Raw genomic sequence first — 17,156 nt, 5'->3', positions numbered from 1 at the left:
ACCTGATGCTCTTGGCCTGAATCTCAGGCCCATAAATCAGCGCATTCTTAATACCTCAAACTTTTGTTCTAACAGAATGTTGTGTGATCATGTATGTTAATAACAGAACTCCATACTGAAACTGTTGACAAGCCTGAGTTTTACTAATATGAAGAATAAACTCAACAGAGCATTATATCTATCTAAAATCTTAAAGCTGCCCCCGTTTTGACGCTTCCGGAGCGTTCGACGCTGTCGTGGCCTTGCCGCCTTGCTGCCACGTTGTCGGTGGTGCTTTTTGCTCTTGCGTATGCTCGGTCCACGCTGCTCCCCGTGACTGCTGGGTGGGGTTTTCTGCCTCTTGTTAGAAAACATTAAGGCGCGCGCTGGGCGGCCGCTCGCGCATGCCAGCCACGTCGAAAATGAATAGTGCCGGTAGGACATAAACAATGTCGGTTTTTGAACATGCGCTCGCTCGGTTGCTGTGTTGTCTGCCCTGTGGGTCCGCCTCTCTTCCTCACAATGGTAGCGATTCCTTCCTGGTTTCTCCGCGCTCGCCTGGTTGGTTGCCTCCTCGGTTTCTGTACAGTCGGCTGGAACTGTAGAGGTACATTTTTCCATTCTCAAATTGCAGTGTGCTCGGGTAGAGAAGCGAGGGGACTGTTGTGTCAGGCTAGGCTTCTGTTTTGCCTGTTGGACACTGCTGTGAGTGGTGTAGTTTCCCAAGTGACTTTTTTTTTGGGTACAGGCTGCTTTGCCTGTTGGTCCACTGTCATATGGGTCCAGCCTTTGTGGGCTCTGCATTTCAGCTATTGGTTTTGCATGTCTCCGGTTTTGGATTTTTTTTTCTCCCTCGGTTTGGTCGCTGCGTCCTAGGGAGGGGCTGCTTCGTCTCTGCATCTGATTGGTTCGCTCGCTCAGACTGGTCGGTGGGGTACGTTCCGCGTGGCTTGTGGCGGCCCCTGGCAGGTGGCCCTCTTGAAGGGCTGGTCCCTATCGTCAATCTCGGGCTGCTTGGCGTTGCACTCGCGATTTCGCTCTGCCGTGCTCTGCTCGGCTACGCTTTCCCTTCTTTCCCCTCGGTGGTCTCGCCTTTTTCTCGCCTCCACCATCTCGCTCCTTGCTCTCTCTGCTCTTCTATTCGGTTCTTTTGGTTGCTTGTTGCTTGCATTTGCTTACTCTGCTTCCCATTCCCTACTCTCCGTTTGCTCAGCGATGGGTTCGGCCGGCTGAACAGGTCGGCGATTTGGTTTATTACGGGCAAGATTTCGCTGCTTGGTTTCTTTTATCCTTTTGTTTTAGTCATGCTCTTGTTCTTTCAATGTTGTGGCCTGGTTTTTGCAGAGTCTCTTCCTCGCTTCTGCGCATAAGCGCATTGCGTCGGCGCGATCCTCCCCGCTCAGCCGTTGGTTTCGTCCTCGCTGCAGGTGTGTTCTGTTCTTTTTCATCTTCCTCGCTACGGCCGTGTTCCCTTCTTTTTCGTTTTGCTCTGGTTACGCTTTCGTTCATTTGTTCCCATTGCTCCTACTCTTTTTTCCCTCCTCGTCCGCCGGTGTGGCTCGCTCCTCGCTCCCGCTCTGCTCGCCTACGTTCTACCTCCTTCGGTCCGCCTGCACGTGCCTAGCGATGGTGTCGCATGCCGCCGCCCCGACGTAGCAGTGCGGCATGCCGCGCTAGATCTTGGCCCAGCGGAGGTCGGCACGGCGGACCCCGTCCGGCTGCAGGTGGACCGGGTGGTCTGCCCGCGGTGGATGCAGCAGGTGTACGACCTTGCCACGCTGCGATGCAGCCTTTGCGACCGATCGCATCGGCGGGCCATGGTGTCTTCTACTGGAGACCGACCCGGCGGAGTCCGCTGCGCCGTTTTGGTGCCGGCCTGGTTGGCTGCGTTGCGGTTCGGTCAGCCCGACTACATGTGGCTGGCACCAATCACAATATTGCGGTCATCTCGCACAGTGCCGTCCCCGGCGTACATCTGCGCGCCGCCGTGGTGGATCTCGGGCCAACGGAGGTTGGCAGGGCCCCGGCCGGCTGCCGGCGGACTGGGTGGTATCCCAGCGGCGACTGCGACAGATCTACGAGTTTGCCCCGGAGCGGTCGAGCCGGCCGTTGCCTCCGGTGGCATCGGCGTCGGCACCGGTGGCGTCTTCTGCTGGAGACTAACCCGGCGGTCTGCACCGTGCCGCCTTGTCCTCGGCCTGCTCGCCTAGGTTGCTTCTCGGTCAGACCGGCTGTAATTTTCTTTCTGCAAGAGGTACTCTCTCAGACTCATTTTGTCCTGATGGAAATGTTGGAAGAGGTACTGGATTCAACCAGTTAATAGACCAATTTCTTGATATGTGATGTTATCCTTTTTCTAATTGGAAATAATTACAGGAGATTGGAAATAATACTAAGAGAAATAAATATGTACTCAGTACTCAGCACTTATATTGGTTCCACTCATTGTGTTCTGTACTTAAATATAACTGTATGTGGTTTTGAATTTTATGGATTACTTTACTCAGACAAAAACCTATGGACTTTTCTGTGCTTACATATTATATTGGGGTTATTTCCTAAAAATATCTCCTTAGTGACTGAGTTTCAATGTTTGATAGGTGTCAAGGCTTTTAACTGAAGTTGTGAGCTTAGTTGGGTTATGCTTCATAATTTACATATAATTTCCTAAAAAAAAATTTTGAGTTTGGTAGGTCTGGATTTTATTATGTAGAGTTATATGTTTTTTTTTGAGAAAGATTGTGGTGCATTTAGGTTGACCGCCAAAAATAGTATTTTCTGCTCCCTACATGGTTCGACTGCATACCCCAGTTCAAGTTTAGTATGTACATCATTTCTGATCATCTAAACTTGTATAAGATATATGCTACTACGTATCATTTAGTAGACACTCTACACATAAGACTGCCTCAGCTTTCTAGAGGGAATTTTGTGCCTACAAACTACAAGGATAAACATACAATTTTTTGTGAATACTCACCTCTCTAATATGTTTTGCATTTCCTTTCCAGATTTACATACAGTGATCTTTGCGCTCAAGTTCCTGAGTCCAAACTTCGGCACTGCTTATTAAGAACCCTTGAGAGTTTATTTTCATTGATGTGCTCATATTATATTATAATGAGCTTCTGCCCACGAGCAAAGGTAACTTCTATTCTTAAAATTTTGATAATGCCATATGTCTAGATTGAAGGTTATGAACTGAAGACAATCACTTACAAGGCCCAGCAGGTCAAAATTTGTATGTAAAATTGTAAACCATCATAAGAAATTGCAAAGCCGATCTTTCTATGTCATTTCAGTGTTCAGACTGTACAATATTTTAGGAAGCTGAAAGAACAACAGTAAAAGCTGTCACAATCTTAGAGCTGAACAAACTTCTTTCTATAATCTCCAGCACCCTCCTTCCTGTCTTGTCGTCACGTTTCGTGTTTTTGATTCATTTAACTTTCGGTTCCAATTCTGTATCAAATGGTAATCTTTTGTTGTTCAGGTGCAAGTGAAGACACAAACTCCAACTCCAGCACACAATCGGTATGGTGAGACAGATAATCGTAACTGACATACACGAACAGTTCCGCGTCTGGCAGCTAATGAAGAGACGTCCCGGGACAACATTCGTGAAGCTAAAGAAGCACTTGCCTCAAGTGGCAGGCAACAAGAATACGTTAACAGGCAAGATCAATTAAACCACCAATTTGCTTGAAAACCTAAGTATGTTAAGACAGCAATTACATGGTTGTTATTTTTGTTGTTCCATTTGACCTTACTTATTACTCCTATTTTTGCAACGTGAATAAGCTCATATTTCTTGCTGCGCTAAACAATGTTACTTTGGAAGTAGGTTTGCTTTCTGCTTGCCACTGATTCTGAATTAAGGTCGCCTCCCTCTATTGATCATGTGTGATTTACTGATTTAACATACTTGGTTAATCAATAGCTATGATTATTCATGAAGTTAGTAGAGCAACTTGGTTTTGCAGTCGCTTCAGGTGTTGGGATGATCGACCCAACTGAATGGTGTTGTTTAAGCATGTTTTGCTCCCCCATAATACGAAATTAATTGTTACTGCCATGTATGTGCTATTGACATACAAATTTTACCATATCTTCCAATCAGTGCTGAAATGTAGACCAGTAAAGAAGTATCGGCCTATAAACAATTTTTTTGCTACAGAATAATGTCAATAAGTCTTAGAAGTGCATTATTCTATTATTTTGTTATGCAATCAATTCACATGTAATAATGCGTTGTTTTTTTGGCAACTTGTATACTTTATTTTATTTATTGTGATCAGGCCATTGCTGATGTATGCCTTTTTATACACTTATATTTTTCTTCATATATTATCATCATTCCATGTTATTTTTGTTATTAAAGGTTGGTCCGACTCTTGCTCTTATCAAGGCTGAAGTACGTTGGTCTGCCCGAAGAGGCAATGTCTCAGAGAAAGATAGAGTCCTGAACACAGTCAAAGGGTAACATAATTATCATGCAATCTTTTTTATTTTTTTTCCTTTTTTAATGTTTTTATTTTTCTTTCTTTATGGACTAATTAAGTTTCAGATACATGTAACTATTGTGCCAAAATTATCAGTTTGCTGCAACTTTAGATAGAAACTTCAGAAAAGTGCATCAATAATTTATGATTTATCAGAAAGATGCAACTTTATTTGTTCTTGTGTCCACATGTCATACAAACATGTTGTTGTAAGTTGGACCCACATATCATACATACGAAAGGGATAAAGTTGCAGTTTATGATAAATCGTTTGCTATTATTGTAGTTTTATGAAATGCCAATATAAAGTTGTAGCAAATTGATAGTTTTGACAGAATAACTACATTTTTTTTGAAATTTACTCTTCATAATACTTAAAGTTGTCTTACAATCTGCTTACTTCTCTTGCTTATGCAGTATATTAAACAAACTGACACCAGAAAATTTCAATCTACTCAAGGGCCAACTAATGGAGGTTGGCCTTACTACTGCTGATATTTTAAAGGTTCAATGGCTTTTGACTCTCTGGTCTCAAGCTTCCTTTTCTAGCTAGCTTTTGTGATTAATCTATCTTTTGCTTTTGGTTCAGGATGTTATTTCCCTCGTATTTAAGAAGGTTGTTTTTGAACCCACCTTCTGTCCAATATACGTTCAGCTTTGTTCTGATCTCAATGAGAAGCTCCCATCGTTCCCTCAAGAAGAACCAGATATCAAAGAGATTACATTCAAACGTGTGTTGATCAACAATTATCAGGAAGCATTTGAAGGTGCTGAGGGCCTAAGGGCTGAAATTGCAAAATTTACTGGCTAGCTCTTTCCTCGAGAATGACGTCCCTATCTCTGGTCAAGAATATGTCTGAACATGTACATGAATCTATCAGTTTCATGGTTTGGAAGTGACAGTTTCTGCTTAAAGGAAACGTTGGTGTAGCCAGCCATGTTTATTTATGTCTAAGATTTGCTGATCCTAGTGGTAATCATATTTCTTGAAACCTTTCTTTTCCAGAATTCAACCAACATATTTTGTACTAAGACATCAAGTTGTTCTAGGTTTCTTTAAGAGTGTTGAGTTCTCATTTAATGTGACTGAAGATACCGGTCTTTTGTTGCTGTGGAAATGGATTGATGATATTTTAGTATACCTGATTTCTATCTGTTTGTTACTTTTCTATATTTTTATTTTGTTTTAAACCCTCCTTTCTCACAAGAATTGCAGTGATTTGGTTATTGCTTGTCCATAAGCGGCACGCGATAGCGCGCCTCAATCTCTAGTAGTAATGATGTTCGAGAAATTGCCACCTATTTCAGCACCCTATTTCCTGCTCCTGATTCACATGGTTGCTGGACGAGAAATCAGCAGCGGATATTTCATGCAACTTCGGCACACTAATCATTTAATCAACCAACCATCTGCACATACGCCTGTTTGTTTTCGCAAAATCCAGATATACCGGATTTAGATATCGCCGCCAGAAGAATACGCATGGCAAGTGCAAAAACAAATCTGGATAGACCGATAGGAGATAGGGTGTGTTGCACCGCCACACTATAATATAAATTTTAGAGTTAATTTTATGTTCTTATAATAGTTTATAGTTTATTTTTTAAGTCTTAGCTTTTAGGTCGCTAAGAGCACGCATAAAAATATTATTCATAAATTATTTTTTTATTTACAAATATATCATTTCGCTTATTCTAACGTAAGCCAAAACCCAAAAGGAGCGCCTTGAACTGTTTATACACCAAAACACAACACCGTGAAGACACAATTGAAATGCACAGAGTAAGACCTGAAAGCAGAGAGAACATAGACAGAAAAATTGCTTCGCTTTGCGACTCACTGTTCCTCTAGTCGACAGCTATTTCCTGAAATAGGCAAATATACTTCCGTACTTTGGTAGTGAGATGACAGCAGACATGAGAGTACGTTCCACCACCAACTGGGGTCTAAGGTGGTGGTTAGATTGAAAAAATTTTCTTGGAAAAGTGTCACGTTAAATGTTTGATCGAATGTCGGAAGAGATTTTTAAACACAAATAAAAAACAAATTTCACCTAGCCTAAAAACCGCGAGACGAATCTTTTGAGCCTAATTAATCCATCATTAGCATATGTTGGTTACTATAGCACTTATGACTAATCATGGGTTAATTAGACTCAAAAGATTCGTCTCAAAGATTTCTTCTATAACTGTGTAATTAGTTTTTTGATTATCTATGTTTAATGCTTTATTTAGGTGTCCAACAACTCGATGTGATGTTTTTGAAAAAAAAAATTGGCAACTAAACAAGGCCTAAGTTGCACCTTACAAATACTGGTCAAACATCTGATAATCAGTGCACCAAGTTGCAAGTGAAACAACCAGTTAATTTGCTTTATTAAACAATTGCTTCAGTGACAGAAATGCCACCACCATATGTAGCAAGCCGCAAAATAAGTTTGCAAGTCATACATACTGGATATGCATGGAAAGATGGAAAATAGTACATGGACAACTAGAACTGAACCAAAAATGTTATATCATTCTTGGATGATTATAGATCATAAAAATTCCAACTGTTTGTGGCAATCTCTGCAGGCTCCTTTAGTATCTGTGGGATAACTTTTCCTGCTCCTTGTAGTACATTGCATATCTGCATAGTCATCAGAATGAATCAGGCCATATTTGTTTCTTGTGCTATCAAGAAAACTTTCAAGTGTTCATTCAACACTACACACAGAAACACAATCAAAGGTAATAAGGGCGTCAGTATGGGACATGAACTAGCAGTTTTCTCAAACCCCCTATCATTTCCCTCTCCCCTCAGATAGTAATGCTGTCAGCAAAATCTTCTTATTACAAATTCTACTTCTGAATTCCAATTCTCAAAAAGATTTCAATGATGAGGCAAAATAATTAATTCACAATCCAGGGTGAGTGTCCTGATAATATGACAGTGAGGCAAAGAAAATGCTCTTACGCAGCACTCGTGTTACTTTCTTGGAGGAGAATACTAAGAGTTACAGAGCAACCTAAGACATGTCAGTATCAATGGTCTAAAGCTACCTAGATTTCTAGGTACAAGAGGTAAACAAAAACCCCCTCAGATCGTCCTTCACGTTTCTTTGCTTCCAACTAATTGTAACATATGCACCACAACAATACCACATAAAGCCAAATTGCCGGAGAACCCAGACATGACACCACACAGCATTCGTACTAATCAATCAATCATTCAAACACATAATCTAGTTTGGCATATCACAGGCTATCAGGGCATAGATTGACCAGGAGCTATGTGACATGTTTTAGCTTACAGAAGAGTGCACGTAGAATAACAAAAAGAAGCTACTCATGTTCAAGGTAGTTTCAACGTTGCCAACGTAACTATTATAACTCTTACAGTAACAAAGCTAAATCTGGTTCCACCCCTACCATAAGTTACATGAGCACATTCAACTAAACAATCTAGTGTAAGACAAGAAAAGAAATTCAGCCAACATTATTGGCTTAGCATCACCACAAGAAGACCAAATGAAAATCAATTTGTATCACTTGTTACGCACTGCTACAAATATAATCTCACAGAGCGAACAGTTTGCAGCGAATCCACTGCTCCAAATTATACCCTGTCTAACTTAATCGGGTTGATGTGAAACGCGTTTTCCTAGTCAAATGACAATCCGACGTAACGTTGACATGCATCAATCCACGGGAAATCTGCATAATAATTCCAACGAATGGTGGCCAGGCAGAGGAATTCATCCCCCGCATCGCAAACCTTAGGAAATAATCGATACCACGCCGGCAAATCGAACTAGATCGAAGCTACCATGCCCAAACAACCCTAGATCCGGCCAGATCCGCTCAACCGCGCGCGAGAGACGAGGAGGGGAAGCGAAGGGAAGGGGGGGGGGAGCGTACTCGTAGGTGCCGACGATGGGGGCGAGGAGGAGCGTGGCGGAGATCCAGTTCTCCGACACCTTGTGGTGGATCTTGGTGGTGATGTCCTTCCACAGCCCCGGCATCACCTTCTGCTGGAACGGCGACAGCGCGTACACCACCGCCTTCATCCGCACCGGCGTCTTCCCCATCCTCGCGCCTCCTCCCCCTCGCCGCCGCCGCCGCCGCCTCGGTGATGTTGCTCCGATCACCTCACGTCGTCGATGGGCTTCTCGATCGTTCTCTCGCCGGCTAGGGTTGGGTATATAGGAATAGGAGTGGTCGGTCTATTGGGCCTGGGCCCAATCACATCGTGGGCTTTTGGGCCTGGGCACAATTACATCGTGTGGCTTTTGGGCCTGGCCCAATTACACTGCGATCCGCTAATGAGTTAAAAAAAATCAAAAGCTAAGATTGAAATATTATCTGATTTATGTGATAGTTATTTGAGAGTATAAATAAATCATTTAACTATTATAAATTTGAATTTTTTCTCTAAGAGAATCAGATGAGAAAATTTTATATATTTTTTTGCATGAAACGTATTGTTTAAGAGATTGAGAAGGATGCTTGAGAAAGTCCAAAAAATCTTAGGGAAAACCAACGCAGCCTCAAGAGCTGGATAAACAGTACTGATATTAGTCTGGGTATATTGTCCAATTGCGGCTTGGTAGCATTGTTATTCGCCGGAAGAAATAAATTGTATTCTGGGATTTGGTTGGGAACGAAATTATCTAATCAAATTTGAAAAATGTTAGAATGCTTAGGTCAGATTTGGAACTTGACATCGATCCATGTGAGAATTTTACACTCCCCTATGAACTTCTGCATTGTTTCCTGTGTTTCAAACAGGTCAGTTTTCTTGGCATAATTTACCAAAGAATCTGTGGAATACTTCTCCACAAACTCAGCACGGCTGGCCAAGGCCCACATGCAAATATGCAACGTAGACAACAAGTTGCATCAAGGTAAGAGGCTAACATCCAATGGCATGTAGCAACATTGCTTTTCCAAGTCCTTGCATCATTGTCATTGGTTACAAAATCACAGGTCAAGGAAAAGCTTCTATAAACATCAATTGATTATGACCACATTATGGTCACCACATGGAGTTCAAAATTTTGGGATTAATAGTCTTTGTTCCCTCGCTGACACAGCAGCTTATTGAGTTGACCATTGAATCACCCACACAGATAGCACCCACATGACCACACCTACATCCCTAACGAATAGGAAGAGCAAGCAATTCACAGGCTATTCTCTGCTACGCTGGACTGGACCGGACCGGAGAGCGTGATCAAGATCTGCAATGAGGTCGTCAGCACCCTCGATCCCAACAGATATCCTGATCAAATCATCGGTCAATCCACGCTCCTCGCGAATTGAGGAAGGGATGCTAGCATGTGACATGAAGCATGGCAGGCTGATGAGTGACTTCACGCTTCCTGCATTTAGTTTTAAATAAATTGGATTGGATCAGCAAGCAGGAACTGAGAAATACAATAAGAAATGGTTGGATCAATTTTATTGGTTCAGTTTCATTGTGGTTTCTTAAAAACCATGATTCCTGATGATGTATGATAACAGCACGTCGAAAGGAGCAGAAATGTAGTTTTCTGAATGCTCACCAAAGCTAACTGTTACATTGAAGTACTTTGTGGTCTCAACAACATGTTTTGAGAGAGCCAACGAACCGGTTAGGAAACTGAGAACAGAACCTGCTCCCTTTGCCTGCAGAAAAGGGAAACGTGACAACCATAGCTAATTAGAATTATCCTGAATCCAATTCTGAAGAAACGGCAATCTAAAGAAACGTACACATAGATAATCACCTAATGAGACCAATTGTAAGGCAACTTGAAAATTGGAGAACTACCTGGGAATAGTGTAGAGATCGTCCAGGATGACCAGGAAGTCCCGCATAGTTAACTTGCTTTACCCTTGGATGAGAAGCTAGGAATTCAGCAATCTTCTGAGCATTAGCCTGCCATATACAGGGGTTTTATATATCTTCAGTTGAATAGATCGCATCAACACGTATGTAAACACAAGGTTTCGGAAAAAGAAATATAGTTAACAGAAGACAAACTACATAGTTATAAATTTTTCCACTACTCAATATGTATATTGAAATGTAAATTACAGCATATGGAAAAATTTTCACCTGTTGCTTTTCCACCCGCAAAGCCATGGTTTTGATTCCTCTCAAACAAAGCCAGCAATCAAATGGTGCCAAACCTGATCCTTCGGCATTTTGTAGAAATGCAATCTCTTTAGCCAAGCTGTTGCCAAATGAAACACGTATTACATCACAGTTTCCGGTAGCTAAGGTGTCTGAACGTTAAGGAATATTCAGTAGATGTATTCAACAGAAATAAGAGAGGAACAGCCCATTAACATCCACACTGGATGTTCACGGTCTATTAATGTCACCCAGCAATAGATAGGAGAAGTGTAAAGTGGTGTCCATTTCAGTAAAAGTAGAAAAGGAGGGTAATGAAAGGTACTGTTTACCACCGGACACCAACATGCAATGTGAAAAGTTGTTAACTTTGAACAGCGTATATACATGAAGGGCATGTTCGGTAGCCGTTGATACAGCTGAGCAACCATGTTGATTGGCTTGCTGCTGCAGCCTGCAGCAGCAGCAGCAGGGGGCAGCCAAAATGCAATTGAAGATGAAATGGAGAAACTGCAAAAGAGTCGATATGATCATTGAACGAAGAGTTTAGCACACCTTTCACCCTTTACCGCAAGAATTCCAGCCATAAGATCACTATGTCCAGCTATAAATTTGGTGGCTGAGTGCATGACAATATCTGCAGTGGGACAAGAGAATGATATATCATCGTGGATGGGGATGCAAGGATGATTGAAATGGAATTCTGTTGTTCTAGATAATTAAATATACAATTTTATACCTGCTCCGAGTTCTAGAGGACGGGAGAGCACAGGAGACATGATACTGTTGTCTACCAAAACAAGAGCACCATGATAATGAGCTATCTCTGCTATTTTCTGTGAAGCAACAGAAACAGTGGATGGAATAAGAATACTACCTAAGACTAAGCAGGAAAACATCTGGATGAAACAAAAAATCGACATATACTATTCATGATAACCACACACATAGATCAATGTTACCTTTATATCAGTAATTTGTAGACGGGGATTGGTCGGACTTTCAAGCCATACTAGTTTAGTCAGGGGCCCAATTGCAGAAGCTACCTCACTAATTTTGGTTGTATCGATTCGTCTACCATGCCAAAATAAGTAAAACGCTTGTAAGGGGGAATGGAGAGCCAATAACAAATATAATCTCAGTAGAAATATAGAGATCGCACTAACTTTACTACGATCCCATGTCTTGGGGCAACTTGTGAGAGCAGCCGGTCTGAGCCACCATATATGTCCTCTCCAGCAACTATTTCTTGTCCTGAGAATCGTAGGTTTGATCAATATCATATTCACAAATGCATGCATGAATCAATGGCAAGGAACATTAGAACATATAACAATTACCAGACTTAACGAGGTGTGTTACTGCAGCTAGTGCTGCCATTCCACTGGTGAAACAGAATGCTTGATCCGCCTTCTCAAGCTTAGCCATAAGGCTGAATATGTCCTTGAAATCATGAAATAATCGAGCAACACATACTTTTGCACCAAACAAGAACGAGAGATTGAACTAACCTTTGGAGAACATCGCGCGTAGGGTTACCGCTTCTAGTGTAATCATAAGGTCCATTATCTGTCGCCGAAGGCTGGAAATTAACTTGCAGGAGTAAGTGTACTAGAAAACAAAAAAGACAAAGTGCAAATTATAGCTATTCAAAATTCAGGCATTAGTGCAAACTCATCAAGTATCTCAAAATACAAACTACAATCCTAAAAATGTACAAACCTTACAACCACATAATGTGGAACATCAGCTATTCAGTTCAGGCATTAGTGCAACCTCATCATAAGCATTAGCATGCATACCGGACAATCGTAAATCAAGCAATGCATTCACAAAACTGTAATCGTAAGTGTATCAATACATCGACGAAACAGTTGCAGAGGTATAATTCTCACTGGCTGTCACCATTTCTGTTCCTAATTACCTGCTTAAACGTAGCCGTCTGGTACAGCGGCGTGCTCATAGCCCCGAACTCGTCGAACGAATTATCGAAGCTCGTCAGAATCGTCGCCACGCTAGGCTCCTTCATCTCCACATCTACACCCAAAAATAAGCAAACACCACTCATCAATCCCCCAAAACCACACCAAAAACCCCGCATCCCACCTCACACCCCTCAAAATCCCCCGCAAACCCACCGAAATCCGAAGCATCCACGGAGCCCAGGGTGTCCGCGCCGACCGCGGACGCGCTCAGGTCCCGCTCGGGATCCCCGCCGCCGCGGGAGTCGGCGATCGCCGCCGCGGGGGCCGCCTCCATGCGGCGGGAGAGCGTGAGGCGGGGGAAGCGGACGCGGAGGGGCTGCGCGGAGCTGCCGCTAGGGTTCGGGGAGGGGCGGAGGAGGAAGAGGCGGCCGAGAGCGGTGGGGTTTGCGGCGGCGGCGGCGGCGGCGGTGGCGCTCATGGCCGGCGAAGTGTCGGAAGCGGGAGTTGTTTGGTATCACCGTCAGCTGTCACTGCTCATTTTTAAAGGAGCTGGTAATTAATTTTTCCTAAATCTCCAGGATTTGCCAGTAATGCAGTAATTTATTTCGTGATTTTGTTTGAAATGCACGTATTTACTATCTAAAAAAATATTTTTTTACTGTGAACATGGACATGTTGTTGTCTAGGTTCATATTTAAAAAATGAAGTAATTTTTAAGAACAGTCTGAGTAAAGATATTTTAGTAATAACTATTTTTGGAAAACAATGATAAAATGATGTGGATTGAAAACTGTATCGATGCCCTAAGTAACGAGTATGAGAAAAGATGTATTTACTAGTAAAACCAATTACTCTCACGGTTTTATATTATAAAAAGTTTAGGCTTATGTAGATTCGTTTATTAATTTATATGTGTCTAGATTTACATTTATTAGTATTCGTGTAAAAGAGGTATGGGAATTCTCGTAATATGAAATAAAGGTAATAATACGTTAAAAAATCGTATCTTTAAGATTTACACATACAATGCCTTTCCACTTATAGCATGCAGTGATTTGTTGATATGCTTATCTGCCAGCATATCGATTAATGTATCCATACAGATCGTGTATCTATAGGATTTGTACCTGCATGGCATGTAGTTATGGGATATAATTTTCTACCTTTAAAAACAGGAGGAGGCTACCTCATACGTTTGTTCTTCAAATGATTCTATTTAAACACATCAATTGCTGGGAGGACTTCTTTTCATATAAAGGATTAATACCTCCAGCAAAATATTTATCATGTAGAATAAGATTTAGTTAAATTTCTAAAATTTCGATCATCGATAATTTCTTAAATACTTAGTTTAAATACAATAAAAATGATATACACTTCTCAAAAGTCACTGTCATAATATCATAAAGTTATTAGGTTTTATAATTTTATTTAAACAAATGATTTTTTAACACAAAATTGTTTGTCAAAATTTTAGAAGTTTAATAAAATATTGAACTAAACGACAAATATTTTTAACCAATGAGAGTATGTATTTGCATGCACATAACGTGTCCCCATGTTTACACTTATGTTTATGCTTATAAACTAAAATTTAAATTTTAAAAATTAAATTTGGTGTCGATTTTAGGTTTTTTCATCGAATATTATTTTTTCAACTTTTATTTTTATATCACTATATGAACATGTATATAAAACTTTTATCCCTAAACTAATTTTTAATCATTAATAAGCGGTTTTGCTTAAACTTATTCTCATTGGTGTAACTTGCCTGTGCAGTTTGTATACTTGAAGGGGTTTTGGTGTAACTTATTTGAATTCTAGATTTCATAGGCACCCTGTGTTGATTATTACCACTCATGTTTTGGGTTATAAATGTTTTGGTTTTTTCTATATTTATCTATAAACCAATGTATATGTTAATATGTTATATATATATATATATATATATATATAGATTAATTAGTATCCATATAAATTTTAGGAAAAATCGAAATATCTTCTTACCTAAAACGGAGTAATAGTTGATAAGTACTACTAAGACAGTATGAGGTTGGTAGGTGGGCCAAGGATCATCACAGTTTGTGCAAGATTGTACTACTTCGAAAGTGTGATGAGCATAGGATATCGTCCGGATTCAATGAATGCGTTGAGCCTAGAAAGTTTTCCTTTCTGGTAAGCGGTATAACGATGTCCAAAAATCTTTTTCGCATAAGAAGTAACAGTGTCCAAATTGGAATGGAAGAAAGTACAACTGAAACTATCATGTTCTATAGTTTACATGTTCTAAAGTTTACGGATTAGATTCTAGGAGACGGGCCATGCTGCCATGAAGCTGCAGTTCTAGTGATTTTACAGGTACAGTCTGGTTCGGGTTAATTATTCAAATGCTGCAGATTTGCAGTAAAACACTATCGAAGTAACAACCAATTTCCTCCTGAAAATAACGGAAGAACTAAACTAAGCAATTTACCAGTAGAGACAAGATTTCAGAACTGAAGAGCGTTTTCTTTTCTGCAGGAGAATTCAGAGCTGAAGAATGTGCAGGAGAGCTTTCAGAAACCAGAAGGTGTATCTCTTCAACGTTGTACCTGTGTGTCAATTCCTTTCAAGCTTAGCCATAACGACCCTGCTTATATACCCCGTTCTAGATTCTCAACAAGTCCTCTGAATGACTGAATCAATGACATTTGTCAGGCTTCTCCAGATTCAGCCGAGACAGTCATATTCAGGGTGTTCTTCTAGACTAAAATTGACCAGAGATGGATGATTGGATAGGCTACACACACACATCCTGAAAATAGGACAAGAAATGCTGAAATCAAATGCTTGGTGCTGCATCAATTTGACTGGGAATATACATTACATTCAACAATCGGACTCTTTCAGAGTGGATAGATGATTGCACCCACAGTAATCCATCTCAATCCATTCTGTGCTACAGTAGCACGATCTATTGATCACCATCATTATGTTCGGAGGTAAATACCTGGCTTGACAAAAGATTAAAACTTGATATCTGAATAAAGGGACAGGGAATCTATCTACTACAATCTTTATGCTTCAGACATGGTTGATGATAACACATGCAGATCATCAGTTCATCACCCTTCTCTTTTATCACAGGTGGCCGGTACAGTATACTTACAGCCTAGTATTAAGAATGATTAGGGGAGATGAGAAAGTGAAAACAAAACAAGAATCATTCTGCAAAAGTGTAAAATTCAGAGCATGCAGGCAGGGACAAGTTCATCAGAGAATGTCGGCAAGCAGCACTGCATCCTACTGCTCGATGGCCCCCTGTGCTGGTGATTGTCTATTGCACAGAAGATGCTTTAACCAATTCTGACTTTTGTGTCCCTTTCATTTCTTTTTTTCTTCTTCTTCTCTCTTTTTTTTTTTCTGTGCAGCTTCCTCCCCCACATTGTACTCAACTGGCAGCCGGCCTCCATCCAACCATACACTGATCCCATCTCATTGTGTTGCCTTCTACTGGTTTGTTTATTCAGCTAATCATCTTGCCAACTCACATGCAAATTATAGGCAGGAGAGACAACTGGAGTTAGGTAAAGATGGGCTCATTTGCATTCTAGACCCTGGAATTTCTGTTTCAAGCATTTGGTTACTTGTTTTCGGTTTCTTAAAATATGTATATAGAGTAGGGGTAGGTGCAATTGTTCCACATTTCAATGAAAATGTGACATGGGAATACAAACTTTAACTGAGTGGTGTAATTAAAAGATGAAAGTGTGTGGACAAGAAAAACACAAGAATTAAGAAAAGAATAGTTTTGAGAGGGCTTCAGTGTGATAATGAGGTTGATGTGGAATGATTGAAGTATTAACTCTTTGAGGTGTAAATGGATGGTGGAGAGAAATGTCATCATCACAAGCTTGAAAGCATTAGATGCATGATGAAGTTTAAAAGGGTGAGTGAGCAAAAAAAAAAAAGTATCCCTTCCTTCCTAATCAAGTTAAAAATATCCCTCTCACTTAACCAGAACCAACAACCATCAACAGTTATGCATTGTCTACTTCATAGCATAACTCCCCTACAAGAAAAGTCTTTTTCTCTCTAGGCAAATTTCAACAATGCTGTTGGTGTTCATACACCACGCAAATACTCGCAAAGATATAGTCTATTAGTATGCATACTTTATAGATGCAATAGACACTAAATGTACTAATTTAAAAAACCTATATAATTTTTTATTTCATAAACATAGCATTTATACCGAAAATAGGCTCCTGCAGAACATAAAAATTTAATAATATTTTCAATTTCTCAAAAATTCTCGAGAAATTCCTTCGAACCGCGGTACTATCACTACGTGAATAACGCAGACAACTTACACTTCATATATCCCAATACATAAAAGACACATCTGCAAATTTGACAAGGAAAGAAGTCCAAACACTTGCACAGCTGCATACTCCCAAGTGGTGAAACGTGGAACACTTGTGTGCTGCAAAAAAAAAAACAAAAAAAGCCAAGCCCACCGGTTGAAAAAAATTGGGAGAAAGAAAAGAAAAGGAGAAAAAAATCATCATCAGGAAAAGAAAGTAGAGACAAGCCAATCCTACTCAGCAACCACAATCAATATTCCACTCTCTCCAACTGACGGCTACTGTGGTCTACTAAAATAAA

General features: G+C 40.7%; 1 protein-coding gene across 1 annotated transcript; it reads right to left on the bottom strand.

The window, feature by feature from the left end:
- Positions 1-9,379: 9,379 nt before the first annotated feature.
- Positions 9,380-13,011, bottom strand: LOC102719963 (cystathionine beta-lyase, chloroplastic). The gene is made up of 12 exons (XM_006655782.3): positions 12,723-13,011; positions 12,509-12,621; positions 12,096-12,166; positions 11,925-12,016; positions 11,751-11,838; positions 11,547-11,658; positions 11,324-11,420; positions 11,140-11,221; positions 10,567-10,684; positions 10,279-10,386; positions 10,031-10,133; positions 9,380-9,847 (listed from the first exon to the last, which is right to left on the bottom strand). Exons 1-12 carry the CDS (start codon positions 12,985-12,987, stop codon positions 9,657-9,659), a joined length of 1,440 nt encoding a protein of 479 aa, XP_006655845.2. The 5' UTR covers positions 12,988-13,011; the 3' UTR covers positions 9,380-9,656.
- Between the last annotated feature and the right edge of the window lie 4,145 nt (positions 13,012-17,156).

This window comes from Oryza brachyantha, chromosome 6 (assembly GCF_000231095.2).
Source record: "Oryza brachyantha chromosome 6, ObraRS2, whole genome shotgun sequence".
Taxonomy (NCBI): Eukaryota; Viridiplantae; Streptophyta; class Magnoliopsida; order Poales; family Poaceae; genus Oryza; species Oryza brachyantha.
This window is presented reverse-complemented; position numbering and strand designations above follow the sequence as displayed.

Excerpts from the sequence above, each read along its gene's own strand:
- LOC102719963 (XM_006655782.3), bottom strand. The coding sequence starts at position 12,987 with ATGAGCGCCACCGCCGCCGCCGCCGCCGCCGCAAACCCCACCGCTCTC. Across the intron at positions 12,017-12,095 it reads ACGCGCGATGTTCTCCAAAG|CCTTATGGCTAAGCTTGAGA; the intron begins GTTAGTTCAATC and ends GGACATATTCAG. Across the intron at positions 10,685-11,139 it reads CTTGCGGTAAAGGGTGAAAG|CTTGGCTAAAGAGATTGCAT; the intron begins GTGTGCTAAACT and ends ATTTGGCAACAG.